Source organism: Caloenas nicobarica, chromosome Z (genome assembly GCF_036013445.1).
Source record: "Caloenas nicobarica isolate bCalNic1 chromosome Z, bCalNic1.hap1, whole genome shotgun sequence".
In the NCBI taxonomy this organism is placed as follows: domain Eukaryota; kingdom Metazoa; phylum Chordata; class Aves; order Columbiformes; family Columbidae; genus Caloenas; species Caloenas nicobarica.
In genome coordinates, this window is record NC_088284.1 from 25,102,605 (window position 1) to 25,118,899 (window position 16,295).

Below are 16,295 nucleotides of genomic sequence, written 5' to 3' on the forward strand. Positions count from 1 at the left end.
ACAATATTCAGTCTAAATCTTTGCTTAAAATTAAGCTGACTTATGTCACTCAGTGGACAAGAACAAGAGTTTGCCACTGTATTTTTTTATAATAATATTTTGCATATGGGCAGGCTATTGTTTTCTTCTCAGCCTTTTCTCCCAAAAAGCATCAGTAGCCTTGCTGTCTCCTCTAGGTCTTGCTTTCTACACTTCATGGTTCTATTTGCTCTGTTATCTCATTTAAGCCACCTTTTCAGTGATGAAGAGTCAACACTAGAATAATTTCATTTTTTTTTCCCTGAATACATTGTTTGTGTTCTTTGCAGAATGCCATTAACTATTTTTTCTGTACCTCAAATTTGGTAATGTCATTTTAAATTTAGATCGTATCCTCCATAAGACTTGCAACCCTGCCACAGTTTTGATTCATTTGCAAATTTTTAAATCTTCCTTCACCCAAGCTGTTAAATTGTTGTTAATATTAAACAGACATAGGTTCAAAATGCCCCTGGAATCACATCTGGAAGACTATCAGTTTGACAGTGAGCTGGTGACAGCTGTTCCTGGAAAATAGCTTTCTATCCAGCTATTCATGAGTTATTTCATCAGTACCATCATATTCTTACACTGTGTGAGAATGGCAAAGTGAACATGATTCAACAACCTGTGAACAGATTTAATAACACAGTGGTGCTCATGACTCTGAGACTGTAGGCAAATGTACATCCAGTCCTTTTATTTAACTGTGCTGTTATTATCTAGCATAAGTAAGGCTAAACAATTTGTAGAATAAGGCTCAAAAAGGCTCTGAATCACAGCAAGTATTTCTGACACATTCCGTGTGTACTGCATCTTCTTTTCTGCTTCCTAGGATATACTGTGAATTCAGCATTGACACCTGGAGGCGTACTGTACATAGCAGGACAACCACGATACAATCACACTGGCCAAGTTGTCATCTATAAAATGGAAGGAAGAGAGGTACAAGTACTTCAGAGGTTAAATGGAGAACAAGTAAGTTCATGATTAACATACGAGAGGAATATGGCATGAGAAACAGAAAAAATTATTTCAAATTAGAGCTCTACATAGGAAGAGCAAGTGAAACTCCGAGTTGTGAACAAGATGAGAAGGAAAGATCAGGTAGATGCTTTTGTATAGCAAGTGATGGAAAGTGGACTCTACAGTAGACACCCTTGGAAGTTTTGTCTTTGGGGGTTAAACCTTCAGCAGTGTCAAAGTGGTTGTAGCCACCTCTGTACTTGCAATATCCTCTGTCTACTAAGTAGAAGGGGCATGTATCTGGCAGGAAACAGGTGTTAGAACATCAGCTGACATAGCATGAAATATTGAATAGCTGCTTGTTATACTGAGTAGCAGCTCACTGAGAACTGTTCCTGCAGGAAGAAAACAACATGTAATCACATAATAAAAGATGGTGGTATAATATTATGCACATGAGGGCTGAAAGACCTGCCTACTCAGGTCTTCCCAGGCTGCAGTTCAAGCTTCTTTCAGAAGAATTCAGATTACCTAATTTCCACCTATAGCTCATATTTGCAACTCAGCTAATCAGTCCATTCTTTTAGAATCAGTCGAGGAAAGTAGGCATTTTTAAAGCTTGAGGGAACTGGCCTACTTTAAACATCTTCTGTGAGATGAGATGCATCTTGCAGTGAAAGGCACTCCTTCTCATGTTGAGTGTAAAGGAACTGCAGGATATCTAGCTTAGCTGTGAAGTGAATGTAATCAGATAAAGCCCACACCTTCTACCCAGTTTATGAATGTATCTAGGTCTTTGTACAGACCTTCTTCCTCTGCATTTAGTGGCAACTCGGGGAATTTAGGAGACTTCTTGCAGTGTGTTTTCTTGTAGCTTTTGTCCACCATCCTGCCTTTTTCCCCTGGCAAGCCTAAGACTATTGGTTTTGCACCTTGTATGTACTGTTGTTGGGACTGAACAGAAAACTATCTTCCCCAAGACTCTTCTGTTCAATAAGAGATCTTACTCCCCTTAGCAGGCAGCAGGCACTGTTTGTACCTTTCAGACTCAGGAGAGTTGAAAGTTGAATGGACCACTCTTACATAAAAATATCTGACAACAAACCCTAAAACAGGAAAAAAAAGCTTCAAAGGCAGAGAGAAAAAAATCTTCTAGTTAGCAAAGAAAAATTCTGCCTAATTGTTAACATTTGGCATTGTTGTAAGCAACCATAAAATAGGTCTCTGAATTGGAAACATTGCATGATGTTGCTGACTCTCTCTCTGATTTATACCTTATGTTTTCCTGCAGATTGGATCATACTTTGGGGGTGTTATTACCACAATTGACATCAACAGGGACTCATTTACAGACCTTCTTCTTGTTGGAGCTCCTATGTATATGGGAACTGAGAAAGAGGAGCAAGGGAAGGTATATGTTTATAGTCTGAACAAGGTAAGAATGATGTTTGTTGACAAAGAATAGAATATGATCCTTACTGTCTTCATATCCATGATCAAAGAAATATGATGACCTGAGCTGGGAATATGACCTGTTGAAAACAGAGAAACATGATTTGACAGTTGAGAGTATAATAGATATTGTTTTTGAAAACTTTTTGTCAATCTCTTGTTTTGTCACCTTTTATTTTTTGTAATGGAATATATTATATAGGTAAGCACTATATCTTGTAAACTGTAATACATCATATATGCAAATTTATAGGATTAATTTTCTATTACTGTTTTTTGTTGCCTTCGTGGGTTAAGGAACAGTAGGGCTCGCTTACCAACCTAGAACTAAACCCTGTACATCCAACAGGTTTTAAACGTGTCATGACTAGACTGAGGAGCATACCCACTACACCTCAGGCTCTTAATTTGACCCTTTCCAATGTCTTTTGCATATTTTTTTTCTTCTTTTCGTCCAATAACACCGTGTGTCATTATAGCAGTTATCAAAATATGTCCTAGCGATGACGTTCTCCTTACAAAGAACCTATAAGAAGGATGGGGACAGACTTTTTAGAAGGGCGTGTTCTGACAGGACAAGGGGTAATGGTTTTAAACTAGAAGAGGGGAGATTCAGGTTAGACATGGGGAAGAAATTTTTTACAATGAGGGTAGCAAAACACTGGAACAGGTTGCCCAGAGAGGTGGTAGATGCCCCATCCCTGGAGACATTCAAGATCAGGTTGGACATGGCTCTAAGCAACCTGATCTGGTTGAAGATGTCCCTGCTTATTGCAAGGGAGCTGCACTGGATGAACTTTGCAGGTCCCCTCCAACCCAAACCTTTCTATTATTCTATGATTCTCTTCTATGATTCTAAAATACTATTGCAAGAAACGAACCTGAAGAGACTGGATCTATTTGACAAGGATCTCCTGCAGTTTCTACATGCATATTGCTAACAACAAATTGCTGGTGAATAGGGCTGGCAAGAAAACAAGAATTCCATGTCCTTCAGTAATGTGAGGGTTTGAAATTTGTTTTTCCTGTGCTTCCTTTTATCTATCTCCAAATAAAGAAGATGCAGCAACTGTGTGATGCTGCTAATCTCTAACATGGAACTCATAGGGCTAATCTCTTGGGAAAATTGGTTACATACCTCTCTGTATGTGTGGTTTTGGTCTAGGGTGCACACTAGACCAGAAGAATATATATAATAGGACAGAATTCATTCTATGTAAGCAAAATGCTGTCTTTTGTTCTAGAATAAAAGTATTGCCATCTGTGTCTCATCAGAGACTTGGCTTACTTCTAAGATCAAGAGAATGCCTTTAGAAGAACTCTTCACGCTATCTTAAGAATGGAGTGTTTTACATACAATAACATCCAAATATAGTTATGATGCTATGCTTTCCTGTGAGCGTCTAACTTCAAGAAAAATGAAGAAGCATCTAGATGCAGAAAAAGAGGGAGCGAGAATGTCTTTACTACCCACTGCTCAGAAAGATTTGAATTATAGTTACAGAACCACAGTTTCTACAGTAGACTCAATCACTAGGAGTAGGATGTATTAATACTTTTTCATTTAATTAATCAGTTTTTCTTCTAGAGAAGAGGTCTTAAAAGCCTGCATTGCTAAAATGTTGACAGAAATCCACAAACCCTAAATCTGTTCTTTTATAGACCAAGTTTGAATATCAGATGAGTCTCGAACCTATAAAGCAAACATGCTGCTCGCCATTAAAACAGGACACCTGCAAAGTTCTTAAGAATGAGCCTTGTGGTGCACGCTTTGGGACTGCAATTGCTGCAGTAAAGGATCTCAACCTTGATGGATATAATGACATTGTAATAGGTTCTCCCTTAGAGGATGATCATCGGGGAGCTGTTTATATTTATCATGGCCGTGGCAACACTATCAGTAAAAAGCATTCACAGGTATGAAGCAAAACTTTACAGATTGGCAGCCACTGTAAGTGTATGTAGCACAAATACTGTTTTCCCATGTCTTCCCAACACAGAATCAAACTCTGATTTCACCTGTCATGACAGTTTCTTTTTTAAAATGCTCTGTACTTTTAAACTCAGTCTGATTTAACTGAATTTGACTCTAATAATGTTAGAAAATATATTTGCATGTTTTTATTAGAAACCTGAAAACTGCTGTATAGCCAGAGAAGTAGAAATTTTGCAATTCTGAAAATTTATAGTGTGTTCATCACCATGGTAACCCTTTTAGGAGTATTGTAATGAAAATTTAATACATTTAAAGAGTATAAAAGCCATTTAACTGCCAACAAAGGCATCTTAAACGTTCTTATAAAATCCTTCAATATGCACTGCATAAATCTCTTAATGTTTTCCACAGCGTATTGCATCAGGTGGAGATGGAGAAAAAGTGAAATTTTTTGGCCAGTCTGTGCATGGAGTAATGGATTTAAACGATGACGGGTTGATTGATGTCACCATTGGAGGCCTCGGCGGGGCTGCCCTCTTCTGGTAGGGATACTCACAGCAGCTGTCGGGCCAGAAAATAGCTTTGTCTTGGGTTACTGATACAACTGACATGCACTGCTGTTTGGACTGTTGTGAGGATACTGGTTTCATCTCATGCTTTGCCACTGGCTATGAGTCTTCATATTTTCATGTACTCAGGAATGAGTATAAAACTTAATGTATAACAGTAATAAACACAGGAATGTTTTAGAAACCTTGTTAGTTAATAGGAAGACCTTGTCAGCTTAATAGGAAGACCTTGTCCTCCTTGATCATATTCAAAATAGAAACTGATTCCACTAAGTAAAAAAAACCACACACACATAAATAAACCCAAGCATTCTCTTTTTCACACTATACTGCATATTGTCTTATTAGCAATATCAAGGAGAGTTTCAAATGTGAAGGAGTCACTAAGAAAACTCATTTGAATTCCTAATAAGAAATCTCTAGTCTGAGACCCTACAGAAAATCTTGCCAAATTTAACTAAACTTCCTGGTTAACATTGAATTCATTTTCCTTACAAAAGAGTGTGGTTTAGATGGTGTAATGAGCCATGTATTTTTTAAGGGAGACGAGAAATATACCAGTAAGGGAATAAACAAGGTAACATGAAATCTCTCATTTCTAAAGCACAACTAAAACCATTTCTCCCTCTGGTAAGGCAATTACTAAGCCAGTTCCTTGCTTTCCTTGTCCTGCTATTCCACCTAACTCACCTGCTCGGTGATCGAGTTTGTCAGCTCTTGCTACCATCCTCAAGCTGCCAGCTTCTCTTGACTGTCATCTGATAGTCTGTCTTTCTAAAAGGTCCAGGTGTGAACACAATGAGGTGCCCCTACACCGCATTGTTTAAATCACAAATCTGTAGAAAGCTATTTTTCCAGCTAGATTTTATGCTGGTTTAGTACACCAGCACATTTCTTCTTGAGGCCAAAAGGGAACAGAGCCAGAGCAAAGGGAGAGGCAGGAGTGTGTTGCAGCAATGGGGCAAAGGGGCATTAAAGTAGAAGCAAACTGGAAGTGAATCTCAGCCTGCTTATCTACCCACAGCCTAAGAGATGGCACACTACCCTCCATCTCGTGTATAATGTTCATCTGTGTACACCCTTGAGGATGCGTCTGCACCTTCAGTCTCTTTTAAAATGGGCCTGGCTCTATACAGTTGCTTAAACGCTTTTGAAAATATTTCCTTTCATCTAGTATCTGTTCTGAAACACTTGCAGTGCTGTGGAGAAAACCTGTGATCATGTTTTCTGTAATTTGTTGTTTACTGGTACTATATACAGAGTGTATAGTTAATTATTTGTCTAGACCATCACATATGTGTATTCTAGTGTTGAATATTGCACATTTTGTAAGTTTGTAAGTTAGAAAAAGTTGCTGCTATTCTTTTTAAGGCACTTTCTCTCTTTGTGTTTTTGTTAAGGTCTCGTGATGTGGCTGAAGTAAATGTTTCCATGCAATTTGCACCCAAAAGCATCAATATCCAACAACAAAATTGTCAGATAAATAAAAGAAAAACAATATGCATAAATGCCACAATTTGTTTTAAGACCAGACTAAAGTCAAAGGAAGATACATTTGAATCTAGTAAGTAGATAAGCACTAAACTATGGAATCTTTATGCTATAAAACTGCTATGCTCATCTTTGTTTATTTCTCCAAGGATTGAATGCAAGTCTTCTAAATTCACTATTCCAATTGCATCTAAGATACTGGGGGGAAAAAAGAACGTGTAGAGGCAAATTCGTTCATAATATTGGTCGCAACTTTCTTTGCAGGTCTGCAGTATTGGATTACTCTTGACTCTCAAAGACAAATATCTCGAAGCTTGTTCACAGAAAGCCATGAGAGGAAAATGCAAAAGAATATAACTATCAAAGATTCAGAATGTATTAAACATAACTTCTACATGTTGGCAAGTAAATCATTTAAAGTGTTTTTGTCATGTGGACATTATAATAACCCAAATGTGTTCCATTAATTGTAAAACGGAGAACAAAATCTACATCCAGAATTAATCTTAAGTAGAATAGAATCCTAGAATGGTTTGGGTTGGAAGGGACCTTGTACATAAAATTTGTTCACTACCTAGGGTTTAAATATTTGTATATGTGTATATAAACAGTTTACTTGAATGTACAGTCTATTTATCTTTGTTTCTTTGTTAGTGTCTATCTTGAAAAGATCATGACACAGTGGAACCAAGCGGCTATTGTGGTTGACAGTTTAGATGTATTCAAAACTCAGCAGGAGCATGTGAGCTGCAAGTCTAGTTTGCATATTGGTGCAATTCCTCCTACTAAAATATAGTAAGAAAACTCACAAATCAGGTTCGGGATATAGAATACTTATTCACTGCGAAACAGAAATGTAATTAGCAACTGTGAGTATGAGATTGTAACTCATGTGCACAGTCAACAGATGTGTGCAAGTTACCCACATTTAAAATATTCAGTGACTTCACAGTTGTATCTAATGATAAACAATGCCCAGAATTTGCTTAAGTGTGCAATACACCTCCTAAGAGCAGGCCTCAGTTCAACTTCACATAGGGTCATACTGCTGCTGTTCATCTTACTGATCCTTTAAGCACAACTAAAAGAGGAAAGTCTATGAGTTGAATCTTCTGAGACATTCTTAAATGAAACTGTGTTGAATATGCTCAGGCTATCTGACATTTTTGCGATGAGATGAGATACACAAAAACATTAATGGATATTTATAAGCATCAGCTTGCACATTAAATGCTTTGTCGTCAATTGCAAGCAAGGATGGCGACAGCGTGACTGAAAAAATATTTTACCTCAGCATTGTTTCGGGTTTTTTTTCATTTCCTTAGATACTAAAGTGAATGTCCATGACAGCAATTTTGTTTTCTTTATTCTAGGATAAGCCTGACTTTCAGGACTCTGTAAGGGTTTTGCTGGAGTTCAATTTTTCTGATCCAGAGAGTGGACCTGTTCTTGATAGTAATCTGCCAAATTCAATATCTGAATATGTAAGTCAGCATGATTCTGTATTAATAACCAAAGTATTTAAACTAAAATTCATATCCCACACAAGAGCTGAAAGTATTGTCCACAAAACTGGCTAGAGAGGGAAGGTTGTTGAGCCTGTCCAGAAGACGTTTCCTCTAAATGAGTCTTCAGGAGTGAAAAGCTTGATTCAGTGTGCTTGGGAACCAGGCTAGGGTTTTAAAGCTGTCCAGAGGTAACTGAAGATAGAAGAGAGTGAAAGAAATTTTATTATAATTTTTTACATAGATAGAGCAGGGGAATGTTAGTTATATCATTTGATGGTGCTTGGCACAATTCATAGTTCTACTATTGCCTCTTTTTCAAATCTAAATGAATCAGTTTGAAGGGAATTATTAGAAAGGTTATGTTTCACGTAGGCATTTTACATGATACATGTTTAACTGATTAATATTAGGGAAGACTTCTTTGACTTTCAAACACAAGACCTTATATAAAATTAGATAATTAATTAAAATGCAAGTATTTCATTTTAATAATAAATGTAATAAAATTGAGAATAAAAATACTATTGTTGCAGATTCCTTTCACAAAAGATTGCGGAGCCAAAAATAAATGCATTTCAGATCTTGTTCTGAGTGTAAAAGCAAGCATAGCTGGAGACAGGTAACTACACTGGGTTTATTGTATCACTTGATATTTGTACAAAATTTCTATGTAAATTATAAATTCTGTAGTCTAATAAGAAAATGCTGTGGCATGATTTCCAAATCAGAAACAATATATTCTGGACACTGAAAGAAATTCCTGTTTATGTTAAAAACAGATTCAAAGGTTAAGATGTCCAGCATTCTTACTCTATTTTACAGCTCTTCTCCATTCATTGTAAAGTCACGCAATGATAAGTTCACCATTCAGCTCTCTGTGAAGAACAAAGGAGACAGTGCCTATAATACCAGAGTTTTGGTTCAGTCTTCTCCAAATATTATTTTTGCTGGCATTGAGGTAGGAATTTTTCACATTATCACAATTATCATAACCTGTATTGCTAAAGAGTTCTGAGAAAGCCTTTTTGTAAGCCTGAATTTCACTGCTCTGGCACCATCTCAGTCGATTGGAAAAGATTCCCTGGGAGTGCTGTACTCTCTTATCCCTCTAAAAGAGTGTATTTATTTTGACCTTAGTGGACTTTTGCCCAGCTTCTCTTAACTATAGATGCAAGTTCCACAATGACACTTAGACATTAAGTTCCTGCATCTTAGGTGAATGTCAGCACCATGAGTCATCTGTACATCGTTATTCATCGTTATTCATCAGTACAGATGCTGAGCCTCTTGAATTCTCCTTTTGCACATGTATAGAAAAAGCACTGCCATGGTAGGGTAAAACAGATAAGGGCCTGCCTCATCCCTACCTCAGACAGCATTTCCAAAGTAGCTGTTTTTCTGCCTGCTTCAGCAGGTATGCTCTGAGTTGATCTCTACTTCAGGTGGGAAACATTAGGAGAAGTTTGGTTTCAATCAATAGTCCTGATGTTGCACATTAGAAGTCAGGGATCCATAGTATTGTTGCTGGCCCTGTGGCAATAATTTCTGGAGTATGAATGTGATTTTCCTTGGCAAGTTAGGAACACATTTACAATATTACATGTAAAAAATGTGTACTTATACATATGCTGATCTGCTAGACCCCATGACTAACTGGCATAATGTCTAGTTTGTGTATAATTGTTAATGTTCCAAACACTTTCACTGAAAGGGTGTAATGGCTACTAATTGATATAGATGTCCATAGGTGGAAATTGTTTTGCAGAAGTTAGGGCTTCCTATTTTTCTTCCAGTTCATTTAAGGCTTTGACTCTTACAATGTTTTGATGCTGAAAAGTGGCAATAGGTTCAACAGGCCTTTAATGCTTAGGTAAGATTTTAAAAAGAGTTTGCACAAGGTCATTATTTCACTTTATTTTTCCTTTAGGATATACAGAAAGATAGCTGTGAATCTAATCACAACATCACCTGCAAAGTGGGATATCCATTTCTAAAACCTGCAGAAGAGGTAAAAGGTCCCCCTACATGCAAGTTCTCCTTGCTCCATGTTATTCTAAGTGCAGCACAGTTCCCTATCACCTCCACATTTCCTTCTCTTGTGTTCATTTGAAAACGCGTCTATTCATGCTTTCCCACCTATTCTTGGTATGAACTGCCCTGAGCCACATAGGAAAACATCAGGTCTTCAGTACCTGGACAGTCAGCTGTGGTATTTGGGGAGATAAAATATGCCTATTGTCATCCTTGATATTGTCAGAAGGCAAGTGGCACACATGGCCAGAAGTGTGTGTCTCCAGGTGTATAGAATATTTATTAGGATATACTCATAAGACATTAGATACTGTGGCTTTCCACAGGTTGGAGTCTATGACTTTAGTTATTTTGTATATAAAATTTAGTCAGATGGTTGAAAAGACAATAAGCCAGTATGTGGAAATACTAACTTAGATCTGTGAAAGCCAGGCATCAAGACCTCACCTCTGCTCAGGGGAGAGTGAGAGGCCTCTCCAGCAAGCAGTCCCCTTAAAATAGAGCTCCAGCTTGAACAGCTCCAGTGATAAGTCTGTATCTCCTGCTGGAATAGAAAGGGAGCTTTAGCTAAACTAAGCCTTTGAAACTATGCATCTAAGCTTCACTTAAATAGTTCTGATATTGAATTGAGAAATATAAAATTGCATTAAAATAAGACCAGCTGTCTTTCCTGGCAGTTTCATGTTTGTTCCTCTGTCATATTAGGTCTGTGTTGCAGGTGCATAACAGAAGAAAGATCAGGAGACATGTCTTCTTGCATTGCCTCCCACATACACGTTCCAGCTTATGTTTTGGACGTGTAGGAATTGAGTCAGCTGTTACTTTCTTGCAGCCAAATAAGCTTACTACCCGATGCCAGTGCCTGCAATGCTCTGTTCCCAGCTCCACTAGATGTTTCATATTTTCCTTTCATGCTTTGATTGTTAGTTTGTCTGTAACTATAGATCCCCAGATTTAGACATTTCATACTCTCCTTTGCATTCAGAAAAGAATTAATGTCTGATTCATTAATAAATATTCCCTAATAACATTCCTTTTTAAAGCCTCCTCCTGGATATTTTTTAATTTTAAATATGAAGAACTATCTAGGACAACTTTCTCTGGGTTCCTTTGTAATAGAAATTCATACAATTAAAGGAAAAACAAAACTCTGAGCTGAAAACTCCTGAACAGTAACAAATAGTACAAGCTTTGCTACATATAATTACTCTTAAGTGTCAGCATATGAAGAGGGACCTATTTGGGACAGTGTTCCCAAATCTTGTGTAGAGCCAGATCATCCTAGATTTGCCCTAGTTATAATAAGTAGGGAATTTTTATGGGGCCTAGGAGTAATTTATTTACATTATAAACATTTCTGTTTGGTATTCTAAATGGTTTACTATGTATTAAGTTAGGTTCCAGCAGCCTTATACAGACGGATAATCTCCACTGTAATTGCCAGGCTTTGAAGCTTTGTTTCTTCTCATTAGAGAGAAAAAAAATGGTTTTGATAAACTGATCACAAGACCAGTTGGTTTCTATTAAGGATTATTTAGCTATGTATTTCTAATATACTTATAATAAGTTTTACTGAGGCTTCTGAATTCTGAAAATTTGAGGCTTCTCTTTAATAAGCAATAACTATTAGGTTTTCTTCTTGGTTGGGACAGATTCAAAACAGTGCATTCATTCACAGAAAAGTGTTAAAATGTGAATAAAGGTTCCATAGACAAAAGTAGCAAAATTTTGCTCATTTTTCATCAGATCAAACTTTATTATTGTGGGGGGGGGTTTCCCTCTTTAAAAATGTATAATGTGTTTTTCCAAACAGATTTCCTTCAAAATATCATTCCAATTCAATGCATCCTATCTTCTGGAAAATGCTACTGTTCATGTATATGCAACAAGGTTAGTTGCAATCATCACTTATTTAACTTCCGTTTTTTTTTCTTAGAAAGCTCTACAGCTTTATGTTTCATAGCAAAACAAGGATGACTTTTCTAAACTCAAAAGTGGTTAAACAATCTGTAGATCTGGCAGCTTTATGGATGTAGTCAGTCCAGCAGTGGACTAAGTGGACTAAATAAATGCTTGTCTCTAGAGCTTGAGAGTCAAAAATGAGTCATAATTTCCAGTTGGTTTACCTTCAGAAAAGGTTTATTCTCTTACAGAATTACAGCATACTTTAGCATGAATCACAGTTTATTCTAAAGAACAAGATCTGGCCTCCATAGAGCAAGAGCAGTGCAAAAGTTATCTGTGATAAAGGAATGCACTTGCCCTCCATGTTTGCTGTTGCTGTAAAACACAGGTGTGGTGTGATAGTGGCTCTTACTTGGTCCATTTTCATCCAGCCAACTGCAGTCTGTAATTTCAATAAAGATGTGTCTCTAGTCTGGGACTGGTGCGGGATTTAACTTTTTGGTTACTGGAAATAACCTTTTGAATTTACTTTTAGGAGATAGTAATTAACTGGAAATTAGTAGTGTGCTTTTATACCCAGAGCTGTAGGTATTTCAGTTCTTAAGATCCTTTCCTACCCAGTAGTTTTGTTGTGTGTGCAGATGACAATCACAGTCTGAGTGGCATATGTTGTTTTATTTCAGTGACAGTGAAGAACCACCGGAGACCTTGAGCGACAACAGAGGACATGTTACAATTCCAGTAAAATATGAAGTAGGATTGATATTCGTAAGGTATTGATGCTTCTCTGTACTTTTACTGGCTGGCACAGTAAATATGTTCAAAGAGAACACCGTATTGTTTTGTTGTTGACCTGTGGTCAGTTAGTATCTACAGATGACAGCTTCTTGGCTTATGGACAGGAGCACAGGCAGCATTGAAAAGAACAGTTACATGAAATAACAGAGCAGTTACTGCCCCTATCTCACTGTAGCTCTGTCTTATCTATATAAATTTGATCTGCAGTTTGCAAGAACAACAGCAGCTTTTGTTGATTCTTGTACTTTGCTCTATTCGTTCAAAGGTGTTTCAGGTACATAAGAATGCAAATACTTCCAGCTTCCTGATGGACGTGAGTTTATGTAATTATAATATTGCATAGTGTCATGTTTTATCTCCAGCTTCAAAAACTAGTCTTAATTTTAGGTTCTCAGAGGTTTATTTTTATCAATTCAGACATTAATGCAGATGTTGTAGTACACTTTGTTTTCAGAAACAGCTAGAATTCAATTAAATTCCATGTCTGAAAAACATTATAAATATTATCAGTAGTGTAAATTGCATGCTGTGCTCATTCAAATAATGAAGTCAAATTCCTTTTGGATGCATTTCATGGTTCAAATCCAGCCTTTGCTTGTCCCATAGGGAATAAGGTTGAATTTAGAATATGCTTGTCTTGTTCTTTTTTTACATGGTTCTGTCTTTTATAGGGCCCTACCTATTTCACATGGCAATACTCAGGATAAGAAACTGCACAGCCAGAATAAGAACAGCAAAATAAGGCCCTGATGTAGTATTTTTGGGAAAAACATTTGCTCATTTTGTAGTTTCACCTGAACAAAACTTTTAAAAGTACAAAACGAAAAGTGAGAACTAGTCTGAAAATGGATGATTTGAACTTCAGTGGAAGTAGCAGCGCACTCTTACTTGCAAGACTAGTTTTGAAGGATTTGTGAAATAATGAAAATACCTACATTAATAACTGCTAGAGCTTTTATGAAGTTTTTTGTACTTATTGTGGGTTTTGTTTCTGTTTGTTTGTTTTTTAATCTGCAGTGTATTCAAAGAGCACCATGTTATAATTGCAGCAAATGATACCATCCCTACTGCTATTAACACAACAGAGCAGATTGGGGATGAAGTTACTTTACATTATAGGGTAAGAAACAAAACTGCATCCTATAGGTACTGGTTTACTTTTTGTTTGTTTGTTTGTTTGTTTGTTTGAATTACTTAATGTGATAGCCTACTACTTAAGTGCCAGATAAGCAATTTGCTAAACTTTCTACACGGGTATTTTTGTGTTTAACACTCTTCTTGTTTGCTTTGGATTAAAGTGATTCAGAGCATTTCAGAGTGGTCCATCCCTGCAAAGTAGAATGGGTGGGTTTTAGAGCTACTGCCCTTCCCTTTAGTAGGGGAAAGAGAGCATGCCCTAGTAAATGAGAATGACCTATGTTCATTGCAGTTTAGCACAAATAGTTCAAAAATCCAGTTAGCTTTGAAAACAGCAAATGCCATGCTCCAAGAATGTTACCTTACTAATAAAATGACTACTGCAAACTAAAATCAGTTGGAAAAAATATTTAATGGTCTAGAAGCCCAGCCTTAGGTTGCAGTAGGACTGAACGTAGTCATCTTTAGAGCATCCTTCTTTCCCAGTGTCAAATCCAAAGATGAGAAAAGGTCCCATATACAAAGGATAAAAATCTCTGAATCAACTTTCTGTCTGTAAAAAATGGGCTATTGGAAAGTTCTCACCCTCAGTAAATAGCAATGGCAAAGGTTTCTGGTTTTGTTTTTTATCCCACCTACAGTGTTTTACTCAGCTACTTTTTTCATTCTAAAAGTTCCAATCCAATAATCTTGAAGCTTTTAGTGGATGTTTAAGAGATTATTAATCTAATTTCGAAATCTTTGCTTTCTGAGTATAAAAGTTGGCAGACTGCAGAGCATACCATTTATGATTTTGTAAACCCAAGTCATCTCTGCAAGCAGCCTTTAATAAATGACTAGTCAGAAGAAAAAAGTTGAACAGGTTCCTACACATTTATTAAGCTTGTCCACTTTAGAGACAGGATCAGCATTTTCCCTGCCAGCAGTTCCACCTAGGTGTTTTCTCCATCCTCAGCCACAGCAGGCATGTTCAGAAGGAGCAGCAGCTAACAAATGTGTCCTGTGATCTTCTCAGGGAAAAAGAGGAGATGAGCAGGTGAGCAGGAGGACTGTTGCCTAAACACACCTGAGGAGGAACCAGCAGGAGCCATGGCTGGTACAGTGGCTCCTCTCCCATGTTAAAGCATTTTGGGAGCTTATTAAAAATTGAAATGAAATTACCTTAGATAGAAGTCCCAAATGAAATGAGGGTGCAGTAAACAAGGTAACAAGAAGGAATTTATGTCAAAATGGCCCCTTTCATCCTATTTACTTTATTTTCTTCAGTAGATGCTCTTAATGGTTAGAAAGTATTACCAAAGACCACAGAAGAATGTGTCTGCTAATTCAAAACGGTCTATTCTCAGGGGAAAAAGTAAGAGTTCATCACACCACTTCTTGCATAACTGACTGTGGAAATGTAAAAAAGCACAGAAGAAAAGAAAAACAAAGAAAAACAAAGGGAAAGGAAAGGAAAACAAAGAAAAACAAAGGGAAAGGGAAGGAAAGGGAAGGAAAGGGAAGGAAAGGGAAGGAAAGGGAAGGAAAGGGAAGGAAAGGGAAGGGAAGGGAAGGAAAGGGAAGGGAAGAGAAGGAAAGGAAAGGAAAGGAAAGGAAAGGAAAGGAAAGGAAAGGAAAGGAAAGGAAAGGAAAGGAAAGGAAAGGAAAGGAAAGGAAAGGAAAGGAAAGGAAAGGGGAGAGGAAAAAAATACCAAAAAAATCAGGAAAGTACTAATCAAAACTTTTTTTTTTTAATAGATTGAAAAAGGTGAACACTTTCCAATGCCAAACCTCACACTGCAGATCTTATTTCCCAATGTAACAGAAGCCAAGAACACTCTTCTCTACCTCACTGCATTATCACATTCCCAAGTAAGCTAGGAATTTTTATTTTTATAATTAATTCAAAATTTGAAATTTTTGTTGCAAGGAACTGCAAAATGGAAATACTTGGGATTCTGCCTTGCTTCAAGGTAGATATTGCTTTTAGTCTAAAAGTCAGGATGCTGGTGTTTTAGGAGTCTATACAGATCTACATAAGAAGACAGAGAGATAAATTTTCTTAAAAGGAAACCAGCAAATTTTAAATGGCGTTGGACAATAATTATGCTATAACAAGGTTAATTTGATATATTGCCAAGTGATGAAAGGCCCAGAGTGAGATATGAGTGACAGGAGTTTCTTTCTTAGTTTTGCCTACTGTGCCTCAGATTATCTCCATTATTAGCAGTGCTCTTTGCAAATGCTCTGGTCCTGCTATGTACATCTAGAGCTCAGCCTCCCGTTCAGTCCTCTTCTTTCTGTTACTGAAATTAGCGTTCCTGCAAGTCTGCTCTCCAACACTTGCAGTCCTCTGGCCTCTTGCTTCTCTGAGATATTGAGAAAACTTGAAGGGGATGGTAGTTCATGTCTTTCAAATGCTCTTCCCTGCAGCCCTCTTTTGGGTTTTTCCATTTCACTCCTCCAGACCAGCTGGAGAAGATCATGATTCCAGCAAATCCCATT

The 16,295-nt window shown here is 37.2% G+C and overlaps 1 protein-coding gene across 2 annotated transcripts in view; it reads left to right on the forward strand.

Moving 5' to 3' along the window:
• ITGA1 (integrin subunit alpha 1) overlaps positions 1-16,295 on the forward strand; it is a 73,699-nt gene that overhangs the window by 49,554 nt on the left and 7,850 nt on the right. For both annotated transcript variants that reach the window (XM_065655925.1, XM_065655926.1), the window contains 14 exons: positions 854-996; positions 2,276-2,419; positions 4,099-4,353; positions 4,784-4,914; positions 6,342-6,505; positions 6,697-6,833; positions 7,806-7,916; positions 8,474-8,559; positions 8,763-8,898; positions 9,868-9,948; positions 11,785-11,861; positions 12,560-12,649; positions 13,692-13,794; positions 15,549-15,662. In XM_065655925.1, the coding sequence (XP_065511997.1) occupies positions 854-996; positions 2,276-2,419; positions 4,099-4,353; positions 4,784-4,914; positions 6,342-6,505; positions 6,697-6,833; positions 7,806-7,916; positions 8,474-8,559; positions 8,763-8,898; positions 9,868-9,948; positions 11,785-11,861; positions 12,560-12,649; positions 13,692-13,794; positions 15,549-15,662 (1,772 nt within the window). The remainder of the gene's footprint in view (positions 1-853; positions 997-2,275; positions 2,420-4,098; positions 4,354-4,783; positions 4,915-6,341; positions 6,506-6,696; positions 6,834-7,805; positions 7,917-8,473; positions 8,560-8,762; positions 8,899-9,867; positions 9,949-11,784; positions 11,862-12,559; positions 12,650-13,691; positions 13,795-15,548; positions 15,663-16,295) is intronic.